This window comes from Protopterus annectens, chromosome 6.part0 (assembly GCF_019279795.1).
Source record: "Protopterus annectens isolate FY-2018-M chromosome 6.part0, PAN1.0, whole genome shotgun sequence".
Taxonomy (NCBI): Eukaryota; Metazoa; Chordata; order Ceratodontiformes; family Protopteridae; genus Protopterus; species Protopterus annectens.
Window position 1 is genome coordinate 1,576,683,611 of NC_056737.1, and position 12,763 is coordinate 1,576,696,373.

The following is a 12,763-nucleotide window of genomic DNA, read 5'->3' on the forward strand; positions in this document are numbered from 1 at the left end:
ATTTAGTGCTGACATCCTTGATTCTTCCCCCCTTCGAGCCAGCTGTTTCTTGTTCCCTGAAATATCTTTCTTGGAAAACTTTATTCCTAGTAGCTATTACATCTGCCAGGAGGGTGTCTGAACTTCATGCTCTTTCGGTTCGACCCCCCTATTTGATTTTTCACAAAGACAGAGTATCTTTGAGAACTAATCCATCCTTTTTACCTAAGGTCGCTTCGAAAAACAATCTGAATCAATCTATTGATCTCCCTGTATTTTTCCTAACTATTCAGATAGAGCTGAACAAAAGCTACATTATCTTGGCGTCCACCGTCAGCTTAGATATTATTTGGACAGAACAAAAATTTAGAAAATCTGATCAACTTTTTGTTTCCTATGCGGATAAAAAAAAGGCCTTCCTGTTTCTAAAGTGACTTTGTCCAGATGGCTTTCTTCGGTCATCACTGAAATTTATACGATCAGGGGAAAACAGCTGTGCTCAAAACCTAAAGCACATTCAACTAGGAGTTTAGCTACTTCTACAGCTTTTCAAGCTAGACTGCCTTTAGACACTATTTGTGCAGCGGCCACTTGGGCACTCCTCACACTTTTGTTTCCCATTACAAATTGGACTTGGCCTCCAGGGACAGAGCCAGTTTTGGCTCTACAGTCCTCAAGAGTTTGTTCCATTGAGCCACCCAGGATAGAGGTGCTAGGACGCGGTCCCATCAAGCAAGAATGAAGGCGAGATTGACAACTTAACATTAAGAAGTTATGTACCTACCATAACGTTCCATGTTAGTTGTCTTCTCTCGCCTTCTTTCTTGCGACCCTCCCTCCTTCCCCTGGCCTGGACAGACCTTGTATAAGAAACTATAATACTAAAGACCATTCAGACCTGGTCCTTTTTCCATTTGTAAGTTTCTTCTTCCTTTGGGAAGTATTGTTTATGCTTGGTGTTATTGCCCTTTTGTCAACAAACGAGATCTGGGTACTTCCTGCCTTGCATCATGGGATATGGGGCTGCCTCGAGCTGGTAAAAGGAGTTCTCGAGCTAAAGCAAGTGCCGAGTCGGAGCCGAGGGATCGGCTCCGAACCCATCAAGCAAGAAAGAAGGCGAGAGAAGACAACTAACATGGAACGTTATGGTAGGTACATAACTTCTTATTATTGGATTATTTCCAGCTTTGAGGTGCCTGGATTCCTGTTTTGGATTATTTGCTTGTGTTTCTTTCTTCTGAGTTTGTTTTGGTAGATTTTTGTAAATTCACTGTTATCCCTGATCAAGAACAAGTTTGAAGAGTGGCATCTCTCGCCTGCTGAAGTAGATGCTTGATGGTGGCAGTTAGGAGCCAGTCATCTAGGTATGGAAACACTTGGAATCCCAGCTGTCTCAATTGAGCTGTGACTACTGCCATGCATTTGGTGAACACTCTAGGGGCTGTAGTGAGGCCAAACGGCAAAGCTCAAAACTGATAATGACTGGCTCCCAGCTGGAAGCGTAAGTGACTCCTTGATGCTCTGTCCATTTTTATGTGGTAGTACACATCTTGGAGGTCTGTTGAGCACATCCAATCATCTTTCCTTAAAAAGGGAAGAATTGACTGCAGTGTCACCATTCAGAACTTGGACTTCTTCACAGATTCATTTAGTTTGCTGAGATCCAATATGGGTCTGCAGTCCCCTGTTCTTTTTGGCACTAAAAAGAATCTTGAGTAAATTCCGAATCCTATTTGGTTTGTGAGGACTTTTTTGGATGACTCTTGTCAAGCAACTTTTGAATTTCTATAGTTGCTTTTACCCCTTGACTGGGTGGAACATCCGGGATTGTTCTGATCTGTGGAACAGGATGGCAGAAGTGAATGGAATAGCCTTTGGATATTATACTTTGTGCCCACTTGTCTCTTGTGATATCTCACCAGACTTCTGAATACAAAGTTAACCACCCCCCCGACTGCCTCCAGAGTAGAGCAGATGGGCCTCCTTTCAGGAGAGCTGGTAGAGCCAGCCACGAAAGGAATCACTGTCACCCTGGTTTTGTGGACCCCCTCTGCCTCTAGGATGATGTCTACCATTATTGCCTCCCCCTCTGCCCCTGGAGGAGGGTTCATTTCATGCATCTTGCAGAACTCCCTGGGATCTTTTGAACCACATTTTCCCACTCTTCTGACCATTAAGGTAAGGTCTTGAAGGTACGGAAAAACATACTCCAATGGCAGAGAGAGTTTCCCTTCCTGCTCGCATCCGGTGAGTATGTCCCTGACTTTGGGTCCAAAAAGTGAGGAGCCATCAAAAGAGGCATTGATAAAGGTAGACTTGAAAGGCTCTGCAAAGTTACACAAGCGCATCCAGGAGTGTCTCCTCAGGAAACTCCTGAACCCACTGCCCTGCTTGCTCCATCTTCTGCATAGGATATTAGTCTCATGGAGGAGATAATGATGGAATTTAAGGTAGAAAGCTGAGAGGTCACCTTTTCTGAGACCCCCACAGCCAATGAACCTTGGAGAGTATCTCCTAACTCTTTCAGGAGATCTCTTTGTAGTCTCATAAAATGCATAAAGTAATTCAGCGATCTAAGGGTAAAAGTCGCTGATGAAAAAATACACTTCCCGTATCTGTCCATCATTTGGGAGTCCGTGTTTGGTGGATGGACAGATGATGTTTCAGAAAGTTCCTTCTTGGTGGCTGCTGCCACCAACATACCATCTACAGGAACGCCTTTCGTGAGAAATTCTTTTTCAGAAGAGGCTTATAAGAACTTATTTGGTCTTTGAGGGGCTGGTTATATAGTGTCTGGTGACTCCCACGCCTTTCGACTAACCAAATTCAGTAGCTTGTCGAAAGGCGGAGACACCCAGGAGGCTGAAGGTTGAGATCCAAAAGCCTTCAGGTACACTGACTCCTCATCAGAAGGGTTGACAGTTTTCCAGCCACATCTCTGTTTCAGGATTTCTAGTATAACTACAAAGGAGATATCTTCAGAGGACGACCGTGGGGACCCTTCTGACTCCTCGAGGTCAGTGTCAGAGATGATGGACTCATCAGGGGAGTCTATATGCTTCCTCTTGCATGTTCTCTTTCGAGGACCCTCCTCAGAAGGGTATTCTGGGGAGGTCTCAGAAGAGTGGGGTTCACCCAGTGGGGGCTCCCTGAGGCTCTGAATCTCTGCTGTTCTGTGGATGAGGTGGTGCGAAGGCAGAAGCCGGTGCCTTGGAGGGAAGAATACCAGTATCCTTGTGTAGAGCTGTAGGCGGGGACAGCACACCTCATCAGCTCGAGGGCAGATCCCCCGGCTCTGAGGACTCCTCCGGTTCCGAGGAAACAGAGGGAATCCCCTGCTCCACGGAGATCAGCTCTGAGGCTGATGTAGGAGCCAAGCTGAAGCTCCATGAGGTAAACTCGGAACCAAAGAAACTCGAGTCCGTGTGTCCCCCCTGGAGCAGAGCGGTGAACTTCGGCTCCTAGACACCACGAATGCCACCAAGACTGTCAGAGAAGGGATTAGCTCTGAAATCTCCTGAAGGGGTCTCGGAACCAAAGAATCTACAGCAAGCAGTATCTGGCATTCCAGCTCTGAATATCCAGCTTGGCTCGGAGGAGGAATAATTGTGGATGTAATAGTTTTAGATGGCTCCGAAACTGGTTGGGTTGGAGCTGAAAACAATTTAGCCAGCGCTCACGACTTCAAAAGTCTGCGCACCACCCTGTCCACATCATCGTCCGAAAAACTCCTAGAGGACCTCGAGGAGAGGGTTGGTGAGCGAGATCTCTCCAATATAGGAGATCTCAAGGTAGGGGAGACTGGTAGAAGTTCAGTAGACTGGCTCTGAAAAATAGTCTTTTTTGGCTTTGAAGGCTGTGGAGCTGAAGGTCTTCATTTGTCCAAATCTATGGTCTCTCTCGGTTCTGAGGGCTGTGGAGCCGAGGAGGTCAAAATATCAGAAGTTTTAGTCAATTTTTGAGGAGGCTCCGAATGAGCTGAAGAAGAAGGAGATGGTCTCTTTGTAGGCTTGTCACTTTTAGTGGAAGGGGACTTGCTAGAAGAAGTACTTTGTAGAGCATAATCAAAGGCAGGTTTTAGGAGTCCCTTGAGAATTAACTTGTTTTTTCTTTCCTGTAGTACACGGGAGCTAAAGGAATGACAGAATGTACATGTCTCTTAGAGGTGAATGGCCCCCCAAACAGTAAACACAAATATGCCCATCCGTTATAGACAATTTTTGTGCACATTTTTTACACATTTTAAAGCCTGATAGCTTAGGTTCCTTATGTCTAGATTCTTTAAACATATTAAGAAGAAACACAACTAATACCAAAAGGAAGTAAGCAGTAAATTACCTTTACATAAAACTAACACACACACAAAGGTTAATATTCTACCAAACAGTATAATAAGGGACGTATACTAAACTAGGGAAAAAAACACATGAACGGCTCTGCCCTCTAACTTAAATGGACCGAGTAGAGCTACAAAGGGGGGAACAAAACCTTTTGAGATAAGCGGTTATTTAGCTCTCTAACTAAAATGAGCTAATATACGCGGATAAGGAAAACACACTCTCTAACTATTTTAGAGTAACCTACTACTACACCACTACAAAAACTAACAGAAAAAATAGAAAATGGCCTTGTGACTAATGACAGCCAGCAAGCAACCACACAGTAGCAAGATTAAATTGCACTAGTAACTACAGCACAGTAAAAATAGAGAAGAACCACTATATAAACCACTAACTAAATATTATTAATGCTAAATATAGAGAAAAAATATGAATTTTAAAAGAACTTAGCCACAGCCAAGAAGAGAGCATCTGAACTCGTAAAGCGGCAACCGAGATTTGGGGAATTACAGCACTACGTGATGGGATACCTATTCTGCCACGAGCCAAGTTAGAGACTTTGAGCTAGTGCATTCGGGTGAGTCAGAGCCGAGGATCGGCTCTGAACCCGTCCAGTAAGAATGAAAGTGAGATGTCATTGTCCATACTGGTGTGAACGACCTGAGACGTACCTCCCTGGACTACATGAAAAGAGACATAGAGGAGCTCTCTGATTATGTAGCCCAGGCAGGTATGACCCTAACCCTGAGCAGTATCCTTCCTTCACCAAGAATGATGCCACAATATAGAGACAAGATGATCAGCTTTAACAATTGGCTTAATGTCTGGTGTCATTCAAAGGGGATTCAGTGTCTGTCTGCCTGGGATGACATGCTTGACAAGCCACGCTGCTTCGCAAGGGACGGCTTGCACCTGTCACCCTGGGATTCGGATATTGGCTAAGGCTCTTGCCACCCCATAGTGCCTTTTTAGGCAAGGCTCAAATTCTAAACCTACCACCCTAGAAAACAAAAATGGGAAGAAACTGAGGGTAATGCTGCTCAATGCCAGAAGTCTAAATCTCAAAATGCACTCGAGGCCCTTCTCAGTATGGAGAACATCGATGTCTGTGCTGTAACTGAAACCTGGTTCAAGGCTCCTGAGAGCACCCGGCACTATTAGGTTTTACCTCATATCATGCGTTCCGCCCCAAAACCGGACCACACCACAAAAGGAGGGTGTATCCATATTCATAAAGGATACTCACACCTCCAGGTTGGGCAACGCACAAAGCTTGAAACCATCCAGGTGCAACTAACCATAGGCAAAACTGCTCTACAAATTGTAGCATGCTACAGGCCACCCTCTCAAACTCAGGAACCCCATACAGCCTTCCTGAAGACACTGGAGGGTATAAATGTATCTCCAAACACCATCATATTGGGTGACTTCAACTACCCGAATATAGACTGGGAACATTACTCAAGCCCTAACTTTCTAGCCCAACGGTTCCTGGAGTTCATAAATTCAAATGCCATGGAACAGCTAGTCACTGTTCCACGAGAGGAGAAAATATACTAGATCTCATTGTCACAAACATGGGGACAAAATGCTCCACACGGAAGTATATCCCTCATTGGTGAGATCTGATCATAAACTAATCTCACTGGAAATCCACATCCCCCACCCCAAACAAAAAGACCATAGTGAAGAACTTCTCTAAAGCAAACTTCACACTACTCAAGACTGGTGTGGTATCCTTCAAGGCCCCTGAGCCAGAGGAAACCACAACCCAAGCTCTGAAGCCCTTACAAATGCCTTCTATGAACACCTCCAGGACTGCATGGATCAGGCAATCCCAAATAAAACCAAGACTCTTTCCACAAAGGGCAAGCGTCCAGTCTGGTGGACCCCAGCCATTAACAAACTTTACAATAAGAGGAGAAAGCTATTACATGATAGAACAAAATCCATAAAAGGGAAGTCACCCCTGATCATTATTAGTAAAAAATCGAGCACTCATAAAATCAACTAAGGCCAATTTTGAGAGAAAAATTGCCATGGATTCAAAGGACAATCATAAGACCATTTTCAGCTATGTTAGGAACCTGGGTGGAAACTCCCAGATATGCTCAGAATTAGTCCAAAATGATACAAAAATCACTGAACCCACAGACATTGCCAACATACTGGCAGACAGGTTCAGTGCAAACTTGACCCCTCTCCCCTAAAGGAGAGATAACTATCCCAGCCAGTGTAGCCTCCCGGACATCTCAAATGTGCAGGTGAAAGCTGCTCTCTCTAAAGCTAAAAACACAGCATCAATGGTGTCCCCGGCTGTGTGCTACACAAGCTAAATGAGGAATTAAACCCGCACATAAGGCAGCTGTTTAATCTCAGCCTTACCACAGGATACATGCCCAAGGAGTGGCGTCGGCAACTGTGGTCCCACTCCACAAAGGCGGCGCCTCTACGGACCCTGGTAATTACCGCCCCATAAGCTTAACAAGTCTAGTCTGCAAAGCTATGGAGAGGATCATAATGGAGCTCATAAACAAAGATATAGGGATCTCGCAGACATTGGACCTGACCCAGTTTGGTTTTGTCAAGGGCAGATGTACCTTTTGAACTTGGTCGACTTTTTCGAAACAGTAACCAAGGCCATTGATGAGGGAAAGGCAGTCCATACATCCTACCTCAACCTTGTAAAGGCTTTCGACACAATACCCCACTTGGGTATTGTAGAAAAACTTACCAGCTTAAATGTAAACCCATATGTCACAAGATGGGTTGCAAACTGGCTTAAGGACAGAACCCACAGGGTTAGAGTTGCTGGCGCTGTGTCAGACTCCAAGCCGGTCACAAGTGGTGTCCCACAGGGCTCGGTCCTTGGCCCCCTATTGTTTGGCATCTACTTCTCAGTACAGGCCAACATGGGAGGACTTTGGCTGACAAAGTTTGCAGACGACTGCAAACTGGGCGCCATAGTGGAAAGTGCATCGGACACGGATATCCTTCAGAAGGGACGCACGGAAACAGATAGCTGGTGCCAGAGCCATGGCCTGAAGTTAAACGCCAAAAAATGTATAGTCATACCCTTCGGGAAAAACAAGGTAACCCCAAGCTACCATATAGGTGGCAATCCACTAAACACAGAAGAGGTTATCAGGGACCTGGGGACCCAGGTTGACCGTGGCCTTTCTTTTGACACTCACATTGCTAAAGTGGTTAGAAAGACCTTCTACATTGCCCACCTGATCATGAAGGATTCACATCCAGATCTAGTGAGGTCATTGTTCCCTGTACTCTTCACTTATCAGACCAATGATCGAATACAATGCCCCATTCGGGATGTATCTCACCCGACATCTGCAGCAATTGGAGAGACCCCAAACGTTCCTCACCAAAAGGATAAAGGGACTCCAAAATCTGTCATATGCTGCCAGATTGAAGAAACTCCAGCTCTATTCAGTCGCATACCGTCTGCTCAGAGGTGACATGTGCCTGACATACAAGGCCATGTCCAACCCGGAATTAATGGACATGCTTCACCTCAACAAATCCAAATCCACCCAAACCACTAGAGCAAGCGACCTAAACCTTAGCACGGATATAAATAGGACGTGCTGGAGGGATAGATTTATCACTCAGAGACTCCCTATGCTGTGGAATAAAATCCCGGTCCATGTGAGGCAGAGCACCTCGCTGACTCTGTTCAAGAGAAATCTAGACCTGTGGATGGGAGATCGTAGGTTTACCCCGGGAATCATCTCTGTGTCACTGCTGGACAGAGGCACAACAAACTAATGGGCACAGTATTTTTTCATATAAGGGGTGGCGTAAGCCAAAAAAATTTGGGCTAGGCTTATAAATGCCTTAGGGCAGATAGCCTAGTATAAACCTTTGAACCTATGAACATAACATTGATACTTATGTGCTAATTGTCAACAGCCAATAAATGGGGAGAGTGAGAGAATTATGTTGTCAAATTATCATAAGTGGCAGACAACATCAGATAAACTGGATTTAAAAACCCAAGTACAGCAGTGTGAGTGGGACGGAAAAACAGTTAGACTCATAGCTTTGAGCTGGCTGCGCGGGAACTGCCTTAATGCAAAGACAAGTCCTGAGCTAGCTTGGCATACTCTTGGTACAAAGGAATGAAACTAGGGTTTAATACCAGCAGTTAGACCAGTTAAGCAGCATATCTGTCAACCATACTGAATTCCTCATGATTTACCACTTTTGAGGTCAAAATAATGGGATGGCATGAACTCCTGAGCGGCCCCTTCAAATTCCGAATTTTTTTTTTTTTTTTACAATTTGTTTTAATTACAACTGATGTCATTATGCATCAGCAGCATAATCTGTGGTGTGCATGATGACATCAGCTTCATAAGACTCGGATGAGATAAAAAAATAAAACATTTGATATTATGTTGTTCAATCTCACCTCTGTTCTTGCTGGTTGGGTTCGGAGACGATCCTCGGCTCCAGTTCAGCCATATACTGTAGCTGAGAGCTTTTTACTGGCTTAAGGTTAGCCCCTATCCCAACATGCCTAGCGGTAGTTACCTAGATCTCATTTGCCACTTGCAGAGTCGAGATTGCTTATACTGGCTCAGGCTAAGTATTTTCTTATTCTTGTGATATTTACTCAAATCTTTTGCTTTCAGATAGCTAAATTCTCTTAGTTTAGTGTTGAGTGTGTTCACCGTAGGCTACTGCTTTTCTGACCTTTCCGCTGCTGCCTTTTTGTTGTTGTTGTGGCCGCCGCACTTTTCCTTCAGGCCTAACTTGTTTCCTTGAACCCGTTTGACTTAGAGGGTTCCCTGTTCCCTTTCTCTTAGTTCTGTCTTTGTTTAAGGGCCTTTTCTTTTCATTTCCCTTTCTTTTTTCTTATAGGAGCAGCTGTTTAAGTTAGAGGCTCTCCTGGGTTGGGAGATTTGCTGCTTAACTTAGAGGCTGTTCCCCTTTCCTCCTTTCTATTTCCTGTTAAAAAAAAAAAAAGAAGAAAAAGTTTAAAGTTCCTTTCAGTGTTGTTGTTGTTGGTGTTTTTCTCTTGGGTAATTTTGTAGTTACTTCTAGCATGTCCGAAGATTCTAAGGAGTCAAAACCTTTGGGTTTTAAAAAGTGTGACTTGTGCTGCCAAAAGATGTTGCTTACGGAAGGGCACACGAGCTGTGTCTATTGCTTAGGGGCTGTACACCTGCAGGACTCGTGTTCTATATGTCATGCTTTCAGTTCTGTGTTCCTGCAGGAGAGGAAAAATAAGTTGATATTATAAGGCTTATTAAAGAGCCCCTTTGATGTTGCTATTGAGGGTTCTCAACCAGCAAAAAAACAAGAAAAGTCCCCTAAGCCATCATCTTCATTCTGACATCAGAGCCATCTAAATCTAAGGATAAATCTGTGAGTGTGTCAGATCCAAGTGTTGGTTCCAACAAAGTTCTTTCTCTGGCAGCTCCATCAGTGGTTTCAGAGCCAGTCATCAGGACACACAAGAGAACCAGGTCTCCCTCTCTGGAGCCGGTTCGGTCTATTCCACAGTCCCTGCTGTTGCAATCTGTGGTAGGCAGTCATCGGTCTTCCTGTCATTCCTCTCGATCAACCAGGCTTTTGGATCATGATGTGGAGAGGCTTCTCAGGACACAGGCATTAGCTAAATTACTATCGACCCCAGCCCACAAGGGATTGGCACTGACACCCCAACCCGCACCGTTATCAATTCCTCCTCTGACTCCTTTGAGTTTAGAGCTGGAGTGCATGGAAGTCATTGTGGTGAAACCGATGGCTCTGATTACCTCTGGTCTATCAGTTCAGACTACTGCTACGATCTCCTCGTTGGATGGATCTGGGGGCCGACGATCTCTCATTGGCTTCAAGGGGGGAGTGGCATCAGACCCTTGTCTGATTCTGCTCTCCCTTTCGGGGCTTTGGCGCAGGTGAGCTCGGCTCTACATCTTCCTCGGAGCCATCGCCCTCGGTTCGGATGAGATCTCCTGGCTCTTTGGAGTCGGGGACTCTCTCGGGCTGGGATCCCGGTGCCTTTGAGGTGATGAGGAGTGTGCTGTCCTCTGAGACCGCTCCACCCCCGGCTTCACTGGCTCCTACTATTTCGGTGCCTGAGTCTGTCTCCGACCCCCCCCCCCCCGCCAAGCGTAGGGAACCCATGCTGCAGGATGCCCTTTTGGGCGACCCCACCTCTTCTGAAAACTCCCCTGAGCACCCCTCGGAGGAGGTCCCTTGGAAGAAAAACTGCAAGAGGAAGCATTTGGACTCCCATGAATCTCTCACTTCAGACACAGACTTGGAGGACTCAGAGGGGTCCCCATAGTCTCTCTCTGAGAATGTCTCTTTTTCAGACATCCTGTAAATCCTTAGACAGAGGGGTGGCTGGAAATCCCTTGCCCCTTCTGAGGATGAGTCTGTGTACCTGGATGCATTTGATTCCCGACCCTCCACCTCTTGGGTGTACCCACCTTTTGACTCTCTATTGGCTTTAGTGAGTTGGAAGGCCTGGACCTCCCCAGAGACTATGGAACCACTTCCGAGGAGGCCCAATGAATTCATAACTGCTCTAGAGGATAGGTCCTTTCTGTCAAAGGGTGTGCCTGTTGATGCTATGATGGTGGTGGTGGCAGACACCAAGCAAGAATTAGCGGAGACTTCTTCTTCTGTCCATCCGCCGAACAAAGAGTCTCATACTATGGGCAGGATGGGAAGCATATGTTTGCTTCAGCGGCCTTTACTCTCAGGTCGCTGAATTATTTGTCCCACTTTACACGCCTTCAAAGGGATCTCCTAAAGGAACTAGGAGATACCCTACAGGATCCTACAGCTGAAGGAGCTGCGAGCAAGGCAGCTTTACAGCTTGTGAATTTGACATTTTTGACATCTATAGTTAACTCCTTCATGTGGCTGATCTCTTATGCAGCAGATGGAGCGAGTAGGGCAGCAGGCGCAGGAATTGCTTTACGTAGACGCTCTGGGATGTGCCTTTATCAATTTGTGGAGCCCTTCAAGTCCTCCTTTACCATCACTCCCTGTGATGGTTCGGGCCTCAGGTAAAAGAGACCAGGTGTGAACGGGATAACAAACTCTTTCTGCAGTGCGAGTATGTTTTTCTATTCCCTCTGGACCTTATCCCAAGGGTCAGAAGAGCGGGAAGATGTGGTTCAGAAAATCCCAGGGAGTTTCACCTGACACACGTGGAGACCTTTCCCCCAGGGGCAGAGGGGGAAATAACAGGAGACGCCAATCCCGTGGTGGGGGGGGTCTGCAGAATCAGGCCGACAGAGATACCTTCTCTGGCAGGCCTTTCCAGTGCTCCTGAAAGGAGGCCCGACTGTCCGCCTCTGGAGGCAGTTGGGGGCAGATTATCCCAGTACCCAAAAGCCTGGCAAACAAAGATACATGGGTACTGTTGATAATATCCATGGGTTACAAAATTCCCTTCTCCCAACCACCCCCTCCAATAAGTCAACACTCAATCCCAGATGTTACACCCAGTCTTCGGGATCAAGTAAACCTAGAAGTTCAAAGGTTACTAGAAAAAAGAGCCATCCAAGAAGTCCCCGCAGACCAAATTGAATCTGGCACTTACTCAAGGTTCTTTTTAGTTCAGAAAAAGACAGGGGACTGGAGACCCATTTTGGATCTCAGCAAACTCAACAAATCAGTCAAGAAAACAAAGTTCCGGATGGTAACACTGCAGTCCATTCTTCTCTTTTTGGGTCAGGACAATTGGAAGTGCTCCATCGATCTCCAGGATGCATGCTACCATATAAAAATGGACAGGCGATCCAATCTGGCTGGGAGCCGGTCATTACCAGTTCAGAGCCTTGCCCTTTGGCCTCACCACAGCCCCCAGGGTGTTCACCAAATGTATGGCAGTAGTCACTGCTCATCTGAGGCTTCTAGGATTCTGGGTGTTTTCATATCTAGACAACTGGCTCCTCACTGTCACCACCAAGCATCAACTGATCGAGGCACGGGACTCCACTATTCACACCTGTCCACAACTAGGCATCACCATAAACAATGAAAAGTCTGCCTTGTTGCCTTGTCACTATATTTCATTTATAGGGGCAGATTTATACACAAGGGCCATGATAGCAAAACTGCCTCATGAAAGAGTGTTAACCATTCGTCAAGTTTCAGTACTCTTGGCAAACAAGAGAATCCAGGCAAAATTTGTCCTCAAGGTCTTGGGTTCAATGGGTGCAGGCATTACTCTGGTCCCTATGGCATGCTTCCATGTGAGAATTCTGCAGTGGCTCCTTTTTGTTCAGTGATCATTCCAGGATTTGTCAATGTCACATCAGATATGGATCACAGAGTCTTGCAAGAAGGACTTAGCATGGTGGCTTCACTCCCCTCTGGTATCAATGGGCAGACCATTTCTAACCCCCCAACCCATAGCCACAGTGACCATGGATGCTTCCCAGATAGGGTGGGGGGGC

The 12,763-nt window shown here is 46.0% G+C and overlaps 1 protein-coding gene across 1 annotated transcript in view; it reads left to right on the plus strand.

The window, feature by feature from the left end:
* The window catches only part of IQCB1 (IQ motif containing B1), a 1,943,919-nt gene that overhangs the window by 1,132,469 nt on the left and 798,687 nt on the right, over positions 1-12,763 (plus strand). The window contains exon 11 of the mRNA XM_044075021.1: positions 9,622-9,650. Coding sequence (XP_043930956.1) covers positions 9,622-9,650 — 29 coding nt within the window. The remainder of the gene's footprint in view (positions 1-9,621; positions 9,651-12,763) is intronic.